Raw genomic sequence first — 19761 nt, 5'->3', positions numbered from 1 at the left:
AAGATTTTATTGAAATAGGAAGACACAGCAAGCAATCTACAAAATCCACTGAAATGGTACCCCATGACCCCAAACTACCTAGCACAGAAAGCTACATTTAAATCAATACTTAATTCGGCAGAAAAATCAATCTCTCTCCCTCTGCAATCCATAAAATTCATCAGGAAAAAATTACCCCTCACATGTTATCAGTCCCTTCAGTCTACAGGTTTAGAATTTAATTAGAATAGACAATTTCAAGCTCTGTAACAGGTTGGGGTGCTATGCTATAAGGTATTTTGTGATGTATCAATTAAAACATAGATTAGATGTGGTGCTGTATGGTAACTGTTGAGTCACGGCTTGAACCTCTGATTGAGCACCTGGGGAAAGGACCTGGCCAGCCCTGGGAGCACAGGTGAAGGCAGTTCAGCTGTGCAACCAGGAGGGATGGAGCCTGGCTACACCTCTCTTAGATCTCATTTAAGGGCTGACTCCCAGCAGGGAAGGATCTCTTCCTGGAGATCTCTCCTTGGTGAAGCTTTTCTCTGTAAATCTGCTATCTTCTGATATGGCTGAACAATCTTCTTCCTTTATAGTACCTCTCTACTGTGCTAGCCCTTTTGTTATCACACTTTCGTTGTAGCACCTTTCCCATTATACTGACCTGTACAGTTGCTACGGATGTGGACACATACAGCTTTTATAATTCTTCTAACCTTCATTTACTAAAAAAGCAAACATTGCTCATAGGAACACTTCAGTTAGAGTGGTCTAACTATCATGCTAAGTCCAGGTTCCATTTCTGGAAAATGCTCAGCTTTTTGCAGAGGCTGTGTAGGACTCAGACCATCCTATCTAACAATGAATCTGTTAAGACTTAGCTTCTCTTAAGGTAGGCCACTTTGCCTTTATTCTTCTAGATGACAATTCTAGCCCTACTGTACAATAGTTGAAGAGCTTAACTGCTTGGTACGTGCAGAGACCTCCAATTCCTATTGGTAAGTATGTGCCCTTGGGTATGGATGTTACATGCTTAACTGGGCATCTTACTCATTTGTGAACTTTCCTTTGCATTCTAGTTAGCTCGCTGTTAAATACATTTTTAAATATAATGTCTTAGTGATAATGTTTTAATGTAACTTACAAAATAATATTAATCATTCTGTTTCATATTTGATAAGCCAGTGGGGTTTTTTAGAATGCTTATCTCAGTAACAGGCTGAATTGCTAGCACATACATGATAGAGCCTGCTCTCTCATTACATGACTGTTTTGATGCTATTCTAACCTTCTGTCCTTTTCCACAAGTAACTCTTTACCTTTCCCTCTCTCTACTTTTTGGGAGGGGCTGTTAGATATTTCTTTCCTGAATTTAGATTGTCTATACTTTTCAAGGTCTTTGTGTGGATAGAGACACATCTTATCAAAGAGGTCCAGCCTCTGAGAGTTTTTCTTCCATTGTATCCCACAGCTCAGATCTCTACATTTTTTTCTGTTCACAGTCCTATACTGTCTCTGTCAGAAGTTCAATAAAATTGTCTTTCTATCCACAGTATCAGGATTCTCAACATTGTGGGAACTGAGTGTTATAGACCTATAGTCTATCTCTGCTGAGAAACCTGAACTCCCCTGCCTGCCCTATTAGAGAGCAGGCCTCTGGCAAAAGGAAGATACCACTTGTATATTGCTGCATCACTTCTACTGTTTTCAGTCAACTAATTTATGTTATAATTCCTGAATGTTTCCTTTCCACAAAGTCAAATGTTTAGATATCAAAAAGGAGGAGTTCTGCTGCTGCCATTGGTATTGCCTCTTTTGCTAAAAATAATTTTAAATTAGAATCATAGAATCATAGAATCACTAAGGTTGGAAAAGACCTAAAAGATCACCCAGTCCAACCGTTCACCTATTCCCAATAGCTCCTACTAAACCATGTCCCTCAACACAACATCCAGTCTTTCCTTGAACACTCCCAGGGTCGGTGATTCCACCACATCCCTGGGCATCCATTCCAGTGCCTGACCACCCTTTCTGAAAAGTAATACTTCCTCATGTCCAGCCTGAATTTCCCCTGGCGTAGCTTGAAACCATTCCCCCTGGTCCTATCACTGATGACACGAGAGAAGAGGCCGACCCCCAGCTCACTGCAACCTCCCTTCAGGAAGTTATAGAGAGCAATAAGGTCTCCCCTGAGCCTCCTCTTCTCCAGGCTGAACATTCCCAGCTCATCCCTAGGTTGCTTTACTACCTTGTCTTTATTACTATGCTTTATTATTTAAAACCTTCCTCAATTTAGTCACTTATTTCCTGCTTCTAGTATTAACTATACAGTAATCACACAATGTTACAACATGGCACCTTGACTTCCACCCTAACAAACGCAAAGTTCAGGGACTGTTTTAAGTCTCACTTTATTCTTTTGCTCCTAGTCACATAAGAGCTCCAGTAGATATGTCAGAAGTGCATATAATTTGAAAATGAAAAATGCAAACTGTTATTTACATAGATAGACTGGCAATGCAGTAGTAGATAGAGCTCCATATATTTGTTCAAGCCTGCAAGCACAAAATCCAATCCTACCTAGCCCTAAAGTATTCCACCTTTCTAGCTTTCTGGATCCCTTATGCTATACTTGAGTAATTTTTTAACAAATGGAAATTCTGTGGTTGTGTGCAGTGACAGAACTCATTGACCTAGAAGGTCATTTACAAATTCTAAGATTCTATTTTTCTTTTTTAATTTTCAGTCTTCTTTCGTGTTCTAGCACTGAATGTGAAAAAAACTTGAATTTTAACCTTCTTTTACCCTCCCTGCACTCACTGGTATATTTACCACTAGCCATGAACTTTTTCTCTCTTTTCTTAATTTTGTATTTGGAGGCAAGACATGAACAGAGGAAAGGGATGAGGAATGTGTGGAACTAATTCAGTGTTGCAGGCTGAATGGTACTTGCACATCACAAGGCTTGGTTTGTGACCTTATTTTCTGTTTTTCAGTCACCTTCAGTGGTACCATTCTGGTGGATTTCATGTAGTTTCACCACACCTGCTTTACTCCTGGGAATGCTGTGTGTGGAATGCCTTTTACACAGAAACACACTCTTTAGGAAATGCATGTGGATATGAAGACTGTTCTGCAGTATGTTCACCATTATACTGGTGAACAGTATACTGTTCACCAGTATGATTACTAAATAATATGTACACAGTGAAATGTCTTTCTGTTCATTGTTAACAATGTTCTGAAAACCAGGTTGCAACCCATCAAAAACAGATTAGGGCAACTCTATAATCAGTGGTAAAAAGTGCAAGGGTGAGGGATCATCTGACTAGGTACTTCACTGAAGTTGTAAGACTAATCACCTGAATAATGAAAGATTATTTGTCCCAATTTTATTTCAGTCTAAATTAGAAGACTATACTTTCTGTAAAAACACGAATGTTCCCTGCTTTATTGCTGCAATAATGGTTTTGTTCCTGACATGGATCAGCATGAGCTCAGATATGTTACTCAGGAAAAATTAATAAGAAAAAACTCCATTCAGCTCTGCAAGCTATAATGAGCCTGTATTTGTCAAATGGCTTTATGGTGAAATGAAAAATTAATCATAAACAACCTTTCTGAACTGCTGGGTACACCATCCATGTGCTGGCTCTGAAGTCCATCTTTAGCAAATAATGTTTCGGGAGGTAATCTGTATGGGTGAGAAAATAAATGTACAATTTCATTGTTAACAAGTACAGATGTAACGAACAAGAAATGCAAGAGCATTAAAAATATGCTTTTTTTTACCTGTGCTAACTTCTGTGTGTGTGTTCTCACTAAATACTATCAACTACGTAGGATTAGGGATCAGATCATAAGAGCATTATAACATGCATTGTATAAGACCTTATTGAATTTCAAAAACATTACGGGTTGTTTTGCTTTAAGTGGACCACTGCTAAAAAGTTTAGCTACAATCTAGCTTTATATGCATTCTAGGGAATGCATATAAAGTGCTGCGCTCCCAGGACAGGTACAAGGAGGAGTATTTAGAAGCCCAGAAGAAATGTGCTTTGAAATCAGTCTCCCTTGACCCTATTTTTATGTTGCTGTGAGGATAGTGCATTGGGAATGATCCTTAACTGATCTCAAAGTAGTGCACCCTAAGTGAGTTTCCCAACAGTAATCCATATTGGCTATCTCATCTCTTAAACGTTGACACACATAGCCTTCTATCCCACACTGCAAGAAAGCTGGCATTTGCTTGCTTTGCTAACCATGTGAGACCTACTTAATCTACATTTCTTTGGTTTATATTTATAAACAAGGAGACTAAACATGAAGACAGTTAATCTTTATACTTTTTCTCTACATACTTCAAGAATCAGATATCTTCTACCTTAGCAATACACAAAAAACATCTCTCAGTGACTAATACAGACTGTGTGTTTGCAGTGTTTTTCCATTTACCAAATCTAAACAGTAAAAATGTAGTAAAGAAGGTTCTCCACAATTTATATTAAGCAGTGAAAGTGCTCCATATAGTATTAAATGATAGCGTTGCATGCAATCTATGCACATTATCTGAAGGCCTGTTAGATATACCTGTTATATATCTAAACCTAATGTAGACAGCCATAATAGTTTGTATGAATAGGAAACACTGTGCTTATTGAGCCACAGTTATGAAACTAAAAATGAAATTATATTCCTCCACCATAATAGTGAAGCCAATATATAACATTTTAAAGAACAAGCACACAGTAATACATAGGTTAATACTGGAAGCCACACATTATTGCTCAATGCTATCAAAAAGCTGCATCTTCAGATTCTTTATTGAAACATATTACATTACTTAAATTGTTGAGACAAAGACAAAACTGTTCAATTTCAGCTTCTCCCAGATTTCTGTTTTTATGAAATTGCAGATTATTTTTTTTTTTCTAATAGAAGTGTAATTTATTTCCTGATTAAATTCATCTAAAGATGTTCAGTCCTGATTTTTTTAAGGCCGTATTTAGGAGCACAAGCCCTAAGCAGTGACAGCAGAATTCTCCTTTGCTCCCACTCACACCCTACATTAGAATTTTATTCCGCCTTTCATTACCAAACACTGAACAAATAATGTTGTGCCTTCTTACAGTGCTAAACTTTGCATTCTTTCATATAGGTGAAAATCTGACCTGTTGTACAGGTATCTCATTTGCTACTCAATTTTTTGTATTTTTTTTTTTTTTTAATTAATCACCAGTTTGGTGTGAATTGTTTGTACTCTCCATTCCACAAGCACGGATTATGCAGTATGTTACCCAAAAACACACCTGGCTTCATGCAGGACCTTTGCCAAGACCCAGCCATGCAGGCACGTCACACCTGTGCTCACTCCATCCCCACGTGGATGCAATGAGGCGTTTTCACAAATTCAGCTGCTGGCATTCACTTTTGTGCCTGGGAACTGCTACGTTAGACTTTATTTCCACGTGATGAGCTACCAGGACTCTGATGTTCTGTACCGTCCTGCAGGAGGGCTGCAATTCAGCACCTCAGTTTGGGCGTTGAAGAGGTTTCACCTATGGGCGAAGCACAAACTGAGGCTCTTCTTGGAGTTCGAACGAAAGCGACTGCAAAGAGTCCCCAGGCTTCCAGCCACGCTTATTAGGGCTTATCAGCAAGAGTTAATTAAAAGGTAATAATTAAAGGAGTGCTTTTAGTCACGAGAACAACTAGTGCAGACAGCGCGGTACCTGTAGCAGGTGACCGCACCGTTCCCGCCGGGCTCCAAGATGTCTCCCGGGCGCCCTCAGCGCTGCCCTTAGCCGTGCCCGTCCCTCCCCATCTCCTCCCCTACGGAGGGATAGGAGCCCTGGGACCGCGCAGCGCTTCCGCCCGGGGAGCGGGGCAGGGCGGGGACAGCGGCCGGGGGGCGGGAGGGAGTGCTGCGCGGTCAAGATGGCGCTTCCCGTGAGCGTTCGGGCGGGCGCTGCCGTGCGGGACCTGGCCTTGCGATCCGCCCGCCTGCGGGGCAGCTTCCCGGTGAGTGAGCCCTGGCCGCCGCGTCCTGCTGAGGAGGAAGCCTCTGTAGAAGCCGCCCTGCTCCCCGTCCCTCTGTCTGCTGCTGGCCGTCCCTAGGAGCGTTTCCTCTCGGGCTCCCGCTGGGCTCGGGGCTCAGCTCAGCCCGTGGCTGGAGAGAGATTTGCTTTCCTCTGGCTGTCCCCTGTGGCTGCTCAGGTTGTGCTGAGCCTGAAACCCCGCTGCGTTGGGAGCGCTGGAAACAAACAAACGTGTAGTGATAGAAACAAACATGCTCGTAGCATTAGGAGCAAGCAAACTCGCCCCTCTCGCTGGCCCGGGGCGAAGGTCCTGGAAGCAGCAGAGGGTCGGAGGGCGGCTCTGCCTGAGGCGCTCGAGGCTTAAATCGGTCTCTGGGAGGAACTCGCGTGGCCTTTTGGTGCTCCTCGTTAGTTTCGTTTAGCAGTCACTTGATTGCTTCCGTAGTGCAAGTTTAAGCGGTGTCTGGGGCAGCTGCGCTTCGCTGGTGGCTCTGGCTCCCCTCTTTGGGGCAGTGGTTCTGCTGGGCTGATGGCAGGAGGCCTTGGTTCAGCTCTGCCACAAAACAGCGGAAGTGCTGAAGATGAAATGAGATACATACATTTGGGTTAGTTCTGGTGCCTTCCCCTTTATTTGTTTTCTTAGCAGATCAGCAACTGCACAGGAGTCTTCTTTGGTCTGTGCTCTCAAATGTTTTCCTAAAAGCAAAAGCCTCCTGGGGTAACAAAGCTGGTTTGGAGCTGAGTGCTGCATGGAGCTGTTGCTGGGTGCTTGGGGCTGTGTGCCATCAGCTGGGCAGGATTTACACTGCATACCTTTCGTACGGACTGCCCTTCAGCCTGGGGAAACCTTGGTTTTCTGATGGTGGGTACAGTTGAGCAATTGGTTTATTGCACATCTGTTTCATATATTTGTGTGTGCACATTCAAATCTTTGCCTTGATTGGCAGTTCTGTCAGTTCCAGCAGTGTTTGGTGCTCATGTGTTACTCTGAAGATGTGTTTCTGTCATAATGGCTCAGATGACTCTGACCCTACAGTACCACCCCCATAAGCAGCTTCTTTTTGATTCTATAGAGCCCTGATTGGGACAGCTTTTATAGGGCGTATCTGCTCAGATTCTCAAAATTACTAAGATATTAATGTGTCAGCTTCTTGAATTTGTTTGTTACTTATGAAATAGTGCTATTGAACTTGTATTGTGAATGACATGTTCTTGTGTTTGAACTATCAGATAGTAAGAGCATCTCCCCAGTTATGCTCCTTCCTACAGACTGTTTTCAAGAACCCTTTCTATCCAGTGTAACAATGAGTCAATTTTTTTTTTCCAAGTAAAACATTTTTTTTCTATGGAAAGGTCTTCATTTTTGCGATGTTGCATCATAGATTCATCCTTTATCTTTGATGGTATCAAGCTACAAACCTTTCTCCTGGTGTAGAGTCTGCATTGTGTGGTGCTACGAAGTAGCAAGGTGAGGAATGTGAGAGGCCTTTCATTGATATAACTGCTACCATTTGACCCATTCCCTACTTAGTGTTGACTGGAAATTGCACCAATAATTTGATTTATTTACTATAAAACAGCAAGATCTGTTTTGTCTCAAAGCCTGACACAGCAAGAAATAATCTTATATTTTTAAAAATACTTCTGGGATTCTCTTCTGTTATTTCATGTTGGGAAAGCCTCAGACTTGTGACCAGCTGAGCGTTTGCTGGAGCAGTTTGTTGGAGCTCTGGTACCAGGAGGCTCAGGCAGGAGCACAGCAGATTGGTTTTGTTTCTGATCCAGTGCCTTCTGGTGTTTTCATAACCCTGTGTAAGTTGATGCCTGATGAGGTTCAAAATCTTTCCTCATAAGGCTGATGGTAGGAGTGGTATTCATACACTTTTGTTGCAGAATTACTCGCTTCAAAACCATTGGTGCTGCTCACAGCTATGTTGAAACAAGGATTTCGAGAAGTTTGGTTGTGTGCACTCATAAAAACCTATGTGAAGAGGTGTTTTTTTTCTCTGCAACTTTAAGTGTGGAATAAATGGTGCTTGATCTTATCACATGAAAATATTTTATCATCCTTCAGCTTTCTCCTTGTCTCTTTAACTTCTTATAACTTATTTTTTCCCTTTTTTTCCCCTTCTTCGTGGATTCAGTTCTTTGTGCTCTTGGAGTTTAAATCTGACCAAGTGTTTCAAGAAGATAAAAGATAAATTTCAGTTGTCTGCAGTGCTTGTGGACAAGCGTATTTAGACCTGCTCTTACTGGAGCAGTATTTGTAAAGAGCTGTGACAAACGCTCCAGGGACCTTTCTGCAGCAGAATTCAATCTTGTTGGCTAGCAACAAATAGGCTCCGTTGAAGGCTGTTTATTTGAATGGGAGTTGGATTCAGCCCTTTGGGAGAACGCTGTGTTTTCAAAATAGCTTCAGATGCAGTGAATTTCAGCGATGAATATAAATAAGGAACAATTAAGTCAGAATCATAATAAAATGCTTAAGGTAACTCTCAAATTTTCTAATACAATGATCAGGTAATAGTTAGTGCATTATACAGCCCTATGCTGGCCTTCAAAACTCGTCCTCAGTCCTACAGTAACATTTTCAAATTTCACACATGTTGAAAACATTTTAAAGTAAGAAAGAAAAGATTGGATGCAGGAATGGCATGGAATTCCTGCTTTAAAATCTACTGATTTCTGTGGGGGTTAAAAATAGTCAAGATTGTTCACTGCAGATGCTCTCAGTTCCTAAACTTGATAACTTGTGAAGCCTCGTTAATGCTGAATGGAGGAAGTTTTGTCTTTGTTAAGGAGTTATCAGCTGTAAGTGGAGTTAATGATCTTCCATGCAAGGGAAAGCGTTATTTTCAATAACTTGTAATTTATGACTTCAGCAGCTACTCATGTGCCAGAAATCTTGCTTTTTTTCTTTACTTTCTGTTAAGTTGTTGAAAGCTTCTTGAAGGCTCAGTCTGCTTCTATATTTGGCTTTCCCTGGTTGTCAGTTTCACTATAATTTCTAATATTTTACATTTAGAGGCAGGCATTACATGAGCCTCCTGACTTCCACAAGCAATAGTTTTTATTATGTGTGCTTATATTAAAACAAACAAACAAAAAAAACCTACCATCCTCTCTGAACTGTAGGCAGCACTGAAATGCCAATACATAGCAGAAGTTTGCCCCACTCCTTCCTGGCAGTTCCCTCAAGCACAGTTAGAAAATCCTCGTTGGAGGATTTTGCCTTTTTTATTGGCCATTCTTTGTAGTTCATTTAAGTATATTCAGATAGGGCCAGTGAGCTGAGGAGGGATGGGCTTCATGAGTATGGCATGTGGTTGAGAATTGCCTGGGACATCTATGTTCTTAAACCTGGCCATGGACCAGTGAACTCTTCCATCTTCTGATCTGCCAACCAGTTCACCCAAAGATAGCCCTTGCTTGGGTACATTTAGGATTAACAAATTTTTTTCCTATGAAAGCAAGTTCTTTTTTTCATTGTTCAGCCTCCTGAGGTGTTAGTAGACAAACTCTGTTTCCTTTACAGGTGTCTGAGGAATTTTCTTCTTTCCTCCTGTTCTTTTTCCCTGGAATACTGTCAATGTGTGTGGCAATTCCTTATTTTTTTGTTCCAGTTTTATTTACTCTGACTACCAACAAGGATGCTCTGAGGGATGTGGGAAGATGGTGATGTTCTTTTGGGAATAAAGTGAGGTGTGCATGGAAGTGCTTGAATTTTGGTTGTTTCTTAAGAATAGATAATTTTCCCCTTTTGTTTTGAATATTCATTTGTAGTTGGAAGTCTTGAGGAGGCACTTAACAGGACAGTTCTGGGATTACTGAACCCCTCCTGATTTATTCTTTTGTTGCTGTGGTCCACACCTGCAGCGAGCAGCTCATTATTGCCTGAGACAGTCCAATCTTTCTGTGCATGTTTGAGACTATAATCTGCAGCTTTAAGCCCTAAGGATTTTCTACAGAAAATTCCGTTCCTTAATATTCTCTGCTGATGAAGCCAGTTTGTAGCCATCCTTGTGTCAGAGCTGAATGCTCATCTCCCACCTTAGCATTTTAATAAAATACAGGACGCAGGCAGGAGTCAGGTTATCACCGCAACTGATTGTGATGGTAACTTTGGGAATGGTAATTAAGCATTGATCCATAATTAGTAGTGAGCTACTGATCTTATTTTAACCAGGTAAAAGTAGGTATAGGTATCAAACTAAGAGGAGAAGTTAAGATGGAATGCTGTGATAAGTCCTGTTTGTTTTAAGGAGGGTGGGTGAGATGCAATATTGACCTTCAGGATATGGTGGGCATTAACTCAATGTAGAGCAAGTGGCTTTTTGCACATTTGTTTGCTTTCAATGATTAAATTGTAAATGTGATGATTTTATTTGTCTGAAAATGGATAGATGTTTTGAGAGCATTGGTAGCAGCAACTTCTAATGTGCATTCATACAGCATGTGCTTATGATACTGCTGGAGCAATAAGCAAACTTGTGGGAGCAATAGCTGGGAAAGATGAAAAACAGCAAGGTATTATAGGGGTAGGTAGACTGAGGAATATAAGCAATGAACAAAAGTCTCAGTTTGTATCAGGATGACAGAGATCACTCTTACTGTTGTTACTTTGCTTTGGCGTCTAATTCCAATCCTCTTAAATTCTTTGGGAGATGTGAAAATTTTGTAGGAATTGCCTGGGATGGAAAAGTTAGGAAGATGTTTGATTATATTTGGTGGAGTTGTCTTCTTGCTCAAGACCTTTGACTAAAATATCTGAAGCTGCAAATTAAAAGCCAGGAACAAGTCACTCGTGGAATGCTGCTTTTTTTTTTTTTTTTGGTTGGTTTTCTTCCTCTGAGGGATCTATGGGCAAAAGAACAGCTTAATTTGACATCTGCTGATTTCGTGGCAGCCAAGAAAGCAGCTACAGCCTTGCAAAGAAAAAAAAAAAAAGGAACTTCTACATAATTTTGGTATGAAACTGTCTGGGAAATTACAGTTATGGGAAAGATTACATATGCAAATTATAGATAAGTGATAGGTAAAGATAACACATCTATGAAAATTACAGATGAAAGCGCTATTAAAAGCGGCAAAATACTTTTCATTATCAACAGCTTTCTTGCTTAGCTGTTTAAGGTCTGAAGATGGCATAAGAAATTTATTTTCCCCTAAATTATTTAGCTTCTTCGACTCTGCCTCTCTAAACACGTTGGGAACAGTGAAGATATTTAATTAAATTATTTCATGCAGAGTTTCGGTCTGGGTTTGTTTCAGTTTAAAATAGTCTACAGCAATGTTGTAAATATAGGGAACAGAGGATCTGATATTCAGAGTTTGTGTTAAACATGTTGTGAAACACTGAGAGAGATGGGGCTGGGGAATAATATGTATTCAGTATTTTTTTTTTTTTTAGGATTACATTTTATTTACCTAAGATCTGTGTTAGGACTGATGTAACTCTGGGTTTTAGGAGCTGCACAGGTCTTGTGTCAGATGTCAGCCAGAAATGAAGGAACCTTGCTGCATAACCTTCCCATCTGCGGTCTTTTCCCACGTCCTCTCAGTAATTACTTCTCTATGTAGTGTTAACAGAGGTTATTTTGGTCAGTCGGTTTTCTAGCTAACCTGTAGCTTATACAAGGAGGCAAAACCATGGCACACAGAGGAAGCTGGAGGGTTTGACTTCTCTTCAAGTCCTGGAACTTGTTTTAGATTCAGGGTTGCAACCTCTGGTCGTTTCTCAGTGCTTTTTTCCACCACTGCAGAGGTGGCTCATGTCACATCCCGTTGGTAGTTCCTGTTAAGAGTGAAATGAAGTTAGATTTTATGATTAAAAAGTAAAATGTCTTTTTAATTCACTCACCGCAGTAACCCACCTCATTTCTTTGAAGATTTAGTAACAAAGATTCTGAAAAACCATCCGTCATTCCAAGTTGTCTACAAATTTGTTTACAGACCGCTGCTGCGGCATTGGGGCTGAGTGGATTTGGGATCCTCACACAGGGTTTGGTCACAGAGCAGTGCTGAGAGTTGCTGATCCTACAGAGTTGGTGCTTTCCTCCTTGTCCCCCTCATGCATGGCACTTGTGACTTCAGTTCATTACTCTGCTGTCTTTTACGAGCAGCCTCTTGGGTTGACATTGGCTTTATTGGTGCCTTTGGATGCTTAGTGCCTGATTAATGTTATCAGCTTGCAGGTAGGTAATGTTTCTTAAGAGCTACTTGATGAACGTGTTTCTGGTGAAAGATTGCTCTCCTCTACCCCTTGGCTCACTGATGAGCTTTTATTGTGCACTGCACTTCTACATGTCTGAAAGCCTCAATCCTTGCAAACAGCTGAGCACAGGCGATGAACGCGCCTGAGTTTCCAGAAGGCAAGAAACCTGAGGTGGCTTTGTTTTAAAGATGACTTAAAATAGACTTTCATTTGCCTGGAATGTTTGATCACTGGTGTAAGAAATGTAGAAATAGACTTTAAGGTCAGTCCGTTTGATGATGAAGAAATAATGCTGCTCGTGGTGTCCCAGACTTGCTTTGAGATTTGAGGATGGCAGCAGGGTGAATTTTCAGAGTGAATAATGAAGAAATATTAATAATAAAGGAAAAGTGCCCCACAGAGTAAGGAAAAATGCTCATAACCTTTGGTTTCCTGTTAAAAAGCATACTTTCATCCGCCCTTCTGTGACAGGTACTGATTTCTGTGCTGCTGTGCCAAAACAGCCAGGAGCCTGTCTTTCCTCTTATATGTTCATCCCTTTACATTCACTGCATATAGGTCTCAGTCCTCCTAAAACCAAATGCCTTTAACTATAAAAGGTGATTTAAACAAAAGCTGTGCATCAGTCAGTTTTGTGGTGCTTCTGGGTTAGAAAATGTTGCAGTCCATTCCATACAGTTCAGTTGTTTGGTAAACCAGTTATGACTTATGCATGCAGTAAGACTGTTACTGCATATACTTCTATATATTTCTCTACTGCTGTGGACATTTGCATGTTTATTGCTTTGGTGTGTTATGCTGCTCAGTGCTCAAAGCCATAATCTTTGTGATGACATAATTAGGTAGCGTGGAAATTATCATGATTTCACTGCAAGTATTCAAGAGCTGGAACAAAAACTGGGATTATGTTTCATATTTGCTTCTGTATGTTGAGAAAGAGAGCTTAGGCTGTCTAAATTGATATTTAATTGGTGTTTCTCTTAAAATATCAGTGATTTCGAATGCTTGAGGAAGTATTTTTCCAGTGCAAGAAACTTCTTTGATAGGTGTGATTATCTGAGCCCTGAGTTCAGAAACATTCCTGATCAACCTGCTGACCATGCTTTGAGGTTCCAATAACTCAGGAAGCTTAATTAGAGCGCGCTGTAGAAAACGTTCATATTGGGCTCTTTATATTCATACTCTTTATATTTCATGGTTGGTGGCAATATAGTTCTCAAGTTATTATTTCCTGGCTGTATTTAATATGTGGGACCCTTCTTCATAGTTGCATAAAAATGTGATTTAAGTCTTGTAAAAATGAGGAAGCTTAAACACTTTGTAAGGTGAGAGCAGAAATAATGCATTTAAAATAAATGACTATTTCTGATTTATGGGAGGAAGGTAGCACTGTTCCCATTTTGGAGAAGTAATGCACATCACCAGCAGTCCTCCTTCATTTCCTTCATTACCTAATGTATCGCAGTATTTTCTGCGACTGATGACTCAGTTGTATACAGTGGTAAGTTGATTTTCATCAGGTACTTCAAAGCCTTTATTTTTTAGGTCAGGAAAGCATGCTTTTCTGAAAGCTTTCAAGTTTCAAATAAATAAAGTAGGCCTTATTTGACTAAAATTAATTACTAATGCAAAAGAGCTCTATTGATAGCTAGCACACTGAGAAAAGGAGAAACTGAATCTGTGAATTTGTATTCTTCTTTTTGTCCAAGCAAAGGCTCTGAAACCCTATTCCAGAAGTGCCGAGCTTATGTGGATGTACAATAAGTATTTTTAATATTGTTTTATTTACAAGGTTTAATTAAAGAATGCAAGATATTGTTTGCAAACGGTTTGTGAAGTAAGCTGAGGGCATGCTGCCCATGCAGGGCAGGGGACTGAGAGCTCAGTGGCCAAGCAGGCAGCTTTTGTTTTCTTGCCATCCTACTTCTTACATGGCCTTAGCCATGTTGTTCAAACCAGCAGGTTTCTGTGTGATCTTGTAGGATGAGGAGCTCGCAGTAGTTAGGCTGTGTTTCAGAACTCAGTGATTCACCTCTCAGCTGAACTTCAGTGGGATTTGAACAGGTTCAGCTCTGTGCAGTCAGCCTTTAATTGCTAAGTAGAATGCATCACAGAATTTGTCGGTGATTGAAATGCTCTGGCACTTAATTTGCAGCAATTTCTATTTTGGTGTTTGTAAACAGAGGCCTTGCCACTCCCCTGCATTGTGGTGCAGGGCTGTGAAGGGTTTGGCCATGCACGCCTTAATTCAGGATGAACCCATGGCTGCCAAACTGAGTGCTGAGCAACAGATGGCAAGGTGTGACAGAGGGAGTCCTGAGGTCAGGGGCTTCCTGATGAGGGGCTTTTCTTCCTGCAGTCAATTATTGCACCCCTGAGATCTGCAGTCCTCAGAAAAGCGTGTCCACACACACCCATGAAGATTGTCCAGGTGGTAGCTGCTAAAATCTGCCTCATAGTGCACAAGGAGGTGGGCTCAGATGCTGGTTTTTGAGATACGGAGAATAAGGCTGACAGAAAGAGCTCAAGTCTGACCCTGTGCTTGTTCCTTGTAGTTTACAATGGAGCTTAGTGGGTGGGAGAGTGTATTTACAGCATAGCTGTCAAAATCCCTGTGTGTAAGCAAGCTGCAAAAAAAGTCTGTAAAGTATAATCATTACTGGAGGCTTTAAATCCACAATAATTGAAGGACTCGCTTCCAGTTCATTCTTGTCTCTGCTTCTTTGCATGAGATGTAAACAGAAGGGTAAATCAGAAAGCTGCATTTGTAAACATGACTTAAAGACATACTGGAACAGTATAGTGTTCTTATCTTTTTTTTTTTCTTGAGCTAATGGCCCAAGTGAGGACTGCACCATAGTGCGTCATTTCTAGGGCAGAGCAGAGGCTAAACTTGGAAACAATCAGTTTGCAATCAGACTGATTATAAAGAGACAGGAAGGCGGGCAAGGTAAAAGCAAAAGGATGTGGCATGGAGTTGTAGAGAAAAATGTTCAGGAACTCTTGAACTAAAAGTGTTCCTTTTTAAATGTTCCTCCTCAGCTATCAGGAGCATTCAGGAGAGCTGTTAAAGGAGGCTTTACAGTTTTGTAAAACTGTTTAGTTTTTTCCAGCCCCACTTCTACTGAGAGTGCATTTACTTAGAAACTGGCAAAGTTTAACTGAGCCGTACCATTTTATCTGCAATGCTGAGAGATATTCAAGACATAACTGAGATTGCCTCTAAAACTCATACAAAGACTTGGATTTTTATGTGCACCTTGCTATGACTGAAGTAAAATGGAACAGGAACTATCCTGGGACTTTTCCTTTTCTAATCTGATCTGTTTGACTTTGTAGATTTGTTTCAAAATGGAGAATAGTGTCAGATAGTTTGGTGCTGTCTTCCTGTTATGGTTCTGGAGTCGTCCTCTGATTGTGGTGTTTGTTAGAGCACTGCTCCAGATTGCATCTGCTGGGTGAAGGTTTAGAAGTTGGGCTTCAGTGAAGGAGTAGAGCAAAAAGCCTTGATAGCAACAAGACGCTTTCAAACTGATGGATGCACTCCTGGTGTTCCAACTTCCAACCCACCAACCAAAGATGGCTAAATATGTCTTCTCTAGCTTTTCATTTAAAAGAGTAACATGCCAATTTTAGAAACAAACTAGTTTATTACTTTATTTCTCATTTGTAACTGTCCTGATGTTTCCTGCTGGGACGTGCTGTGATTTCTGCCTTCCTATCTCTCCTGTGTAGTTGCTCCTAAAAGAACCTTGCAACAAATTTTTATGAAAGTCTTCAGAGAAGAATTTAACTAATCACTGTTTTTGTTGCATGAACTAGAATTAAAATCTTGATACAAACACCTCCTGTAATCATACATGTATTTTAAAAACAACCCTGTTTTAAACAGGGAAACTGCAGCCTTGTGGCAGCAGACACCTCGGCTTCTCCATCTTGTGATTATAAGACATCGTGTTCCTATTAACAGTGGTGCAGTAAAATGCATGGGGCAATGTCAGCATTATATAGGCAATTGGTGGTGAAGTCTCAACCAATGTCAGGTGTGGTTGGAGAAGTGCAGAAAGGTGTGAGGCAGGACTGATGGCAGGAGCAGCTTTCTGGGATGGCAGGAGCGCACGGAGCAGTTGTTTGATTGCTGAAGAGTGCTACTCTGTAAAAGTCACTGAACTGGACTGAGCTGACGCACTTCTCCTGCTTAAGCATGACTTAAGGGTGGATTAATGTTTGCAGAGACAGAATGCTCAGTTTTGAATAAGCTCATTTGGGTAATTGAAAAACAACATTGAGGCAATGCTAGGCAAAGATTTTCCAGTGCAGGATTTAACCTTAGGCTTTGCTATCGGGGTTTATTCTCTCAAGGTAGCAGCTTGATTTTCAGTGGTGTGAACTTCTAAACAGAAAACATTGCCTGTTCTGCTGTTTGGAAGCTTTACATTTGCATGCTTTAAAAAGAAACCAAAAACAACTTACAGTTTTGAAACTCTTGGCCATACCCTCCACCATTTGACTCTCACTTTTGTAAACAGTTCACTGGCAAAAATCCTAATAATATTAACATTTGATGCTGCTCTTTTAACCAAACCACCACTTGTTCTCCTTTTTGTCGTGCACGCAGATAGAGTCACTTTTTATTTAATGCACGTACCTTGTTTCAAAGAATCACAGAGGTGTTAGGAGGAGGAATAAGAATTCCCCATCAGAATCAACTGCCTGGCTTTAGTGAACAGCAGCAAAGTGCCGTATTTCATGTTGTGTTTTTTTTGTTGGAAGTTGTGTTACATGAACCTAACAGCTACAGCAACAGATCTCACTCGTTCTGAAAAGTGAGTCTACAGGTCAGTGGTGTAAAAAAGTAAATTGCTCCAGCAGTTTATCGATCAAAATGCTGTAGCCTTAAAGAACTTGAAAGCGTGAACGCTTTTTCCCTCTCTTCTTAGGAGGTATAGTTCATTTTACTGTGCAGGGTGCTTTGTGTGGTGCATTCTGAGTAGTAAATTTGGAACTGAAAGATTCGAAGCTGAAGCAACACTGCTTGATATTAAGGTGATTCATAGTGTTTTGATACTGATTTTAACAAGAAATAATTTCTAACCGCTGTGGGAAAAATATGTGGAAAATTTGTTTTATGTCAGAAAAATATTCAAGGCTTCGTATGAAAGGATAAAACTGATTTCTTAACTGAGTCAAATATATCACGGAAGCATGGAATGAAGTGTTGCTGAAAATGCCCGCTGCTTGATCAAGGTGGTCTCTGCTAATATCAGAGTGAACTGTGTGCTGTGTTGCGTCCAACCTGAAGTCAGCACTTTGGGGTGCTGGTGGAAAATGCTTTCCTCTGTGATTCTGAAGTCTGGGGGCCTGCTGCTGTCTTGGAAAGTGAGAACTGATTCTGAGTGATAACCTAGATGGTGTCACCTGGGAAGGACATTCTGCATCATCTGTGTTATATAGTTGCATGGCATTGGTTATCTTTGGGGAGAAGAGAATGTGTGGTTTGACTTAACATAGCAGACCTTGGAGCCCATCTTTCTTACCAGGAGTCTTTCTATTTTGCTGCTTAATGATTTGTTGTGATTTCCATACATTTGCATGTGTGATGAACTTTCCATTCAATATACTGCATTTCTCCTAAATTTTTGTTTCTAGTCAGACTAACACTACTAATACTTTTTAACATCTGTACTGCCAGCATACTAAGTATTCTAGTTTGTTTTCAGTACCTTATGTGGCATAACTCAAGTATATAACATAGTAAAATGTATTGCTCTCTGAACTGGTTTATAAAGAAGCCTGCTACTTAGTTGTATTTCTGATGCTCCTTTTTGTTACGAACTTCTACTACAACTTTGTCAATTACAGCAGCTGTATGTCAATAAATACAATAAAAGTTTATTTCCTGTATTGATGAATGGTATGCTGTTTCATTACTGTCATCATGGTGTATCTGTTTCTTTCATATGCACTTGGAATTGTATTACACAAATCGAATAAACTGGAATGCTGTAGGATGCGATGGGTAAGCAAATGGATTTTTGGCTGGATGCTTTTATTTTATATAACGTAAGTTATGCACACTTCTTAGTTTTGAGGCAGGATGCATCTGAAAGATTTCCCCGTAGAGAACCAAGTTTTTCTCCCCACATGACTGCTTTGTGGTACAACCGTTACAGGGTAGTCTGTATTTATGGAACTTGATGTTATGTACATTTCTCATATAATCTGCATTCATTCAGAGGCTTTGTGTTGGTAGAACCACTTCATGCTGGGTCTGTTATGCTATGTCACTTCAGTAGAGCAGCAGAGGGGAAAATTATTATGTGTTTGTATTTGACCAGCTTTACTTTCAGGTGCTTTTAAGTGGTCCATATTTGTTTCACGTAGTTAATACTGGTTTTCCTGCTATGGATGGAAAGGGAATGTTGGCTATCACTAAAGTGTCTCTTGCGTTCAGCATCGGTGCAATAAAGTCCATTAAGTTCATGTAAACAGTGGAGCTGTTCAGATTTTATAGCTGTGCCAAGGGATGTTCAGTTACCCCTGAAATTTGCTGAATGGTGATTTTGTTGTTGTCTTTTAATAGTGCTGATTGTGTATGGCACTTTCGGAAAGTGCAGGGTTCCACCTGAAGAGATTTGCCAAGGGAAACCATATCTTCAAGGTTACACTTTTAAAAGGAATTGTCTAAACGTGATTACTGAACTCAGTGTGGGAAGGCAGTTAATGTACATTCCTAGCCAATGTATTTTCACGTGGAATCAGGCATCAGGAGTACAACACTTACTGCAACTAATTTCTTAAGACCAAATGTTCATAGTAGGGATCAGCGTTGCTTTTTGCACCAGATTGACCTCTCCGTCCTTCTTTTCCACTTTCTTCGTGTACTTGCACAAAAGGAGAGTTCAGCATTTCATCCATTCTGAAGGAAAATACACAATGCTTAACAGTTCCCCCTGCAGGTGGCTTCACCAAGGAAGCAAGAGAATGAAGGAATGAGCCGACCCCTCAATGCGCTGATTCCTAAGGGAGAAGTACTGGTAGTTCAGTTTGAAGCTTGCATTACTGATGCTCTTATTTGTGGATACGTGGAGCATTATTCCTGAGCAATTTTGCTGAAGTAGTTAACATGCAACTTGACAACTTTTTGTGACTACATTAGGGTTGTTTCTTGTGTTTTTTAAAAAAAGCACACACATAAAAAGCAAGCGCTGCAAGGATATCTCCTGGGTCATCTGAAAGATGTTGTGCGTCAGAGTAGTTAACGGTGCATATGCATAAGGACAAAATTGTCTCTTTGTAATGTTTACTGAATCTTTTTTATGTTTTGTAACTGATTTCTGCTGTAAAATGTGCTCGTAGTTCCACTCCAGATTAACGATCTATATAATTTAGCCTATCTTTTCTGTTTTGTTTCTGTTGCTAGCTGAAGAAATGGCAAACTGAGTAGTGGAGGAATCTAATCTGGCTGCTTTCTGAATGCATTATTGGTATGCTACTCATAGTATTTTATATAAAATAAACCAAACC

The 19761-nt window shown here is 40.4% G+C and overlaps 2 protein-coding genes across 3 annotated transcripts in view; one reads left to right on the top strand and one right to left on the bottom strand.

The window, feature by feature from the left end:
• TAFA1 (TAFA chemokine like family member 1) overlaps window positions 1–5782 on the bottom strand; it is a 293761-nt gene extending 287979 nt beyond the window's left edge. The window contains exons 1-2 of one of the 2 annotated variants that reach the window (XM_048958045.1): window positions 5715–5782; window positions 3599–3676 (exon numbers count right to left, since the gene is read on the bottom strand). The gene's annotated coding sequence lies outside the window, so the exon portion shown is untranslated. Of the gene's footprint in view, window positions 1–3598; window positions 3677–5291; window positions 5312–5714 lie in introns of those variants that run through there. The other variant, XM_048958044.1, reaches the window with a different exon arrangement.
• An 88-nt stretch (window positions 5783–5870) lies between these two features.
• The window catches only part of SUCLG2 (succinate-CoA ligase GDP-forming subunit beta), a 100286-nt gene continuing 86395 nt past the window's right edge, over window positions 5871–19761 (top strand). The window contains exon 1 of the mRNA XM_048958039.1: window positions 5871–6003. Coding sequence (XP_048813996.1) covers window positions 5920–6003 — 84 coding nt within the window. The 5' untranslated portion in view covers window positions 5871–5919. The remainder of the gene's footprint in view (window positions 6004–19761) is intronic.

The sequence above is a fragment of the Lagopus muta genome, chromosome 11 (assembly GCF_023343835.1).
Source record: "Lagopus muta isolate bLagMut1 chromosome 11, bLagMut1 primary, whole genome shotgun sequence".
NCBI classification, from domain to species: domain Eukaryota; kingdom Metazoa; phylum Chordata; class Aves; order Galliformes; family Phasianidae; genus Lagopus; species Lagopus muta.
Note: the sequence above shows the minus strand (reverse complement) of the source record. Positions and strands in the feature narration are given on the sequence as shown.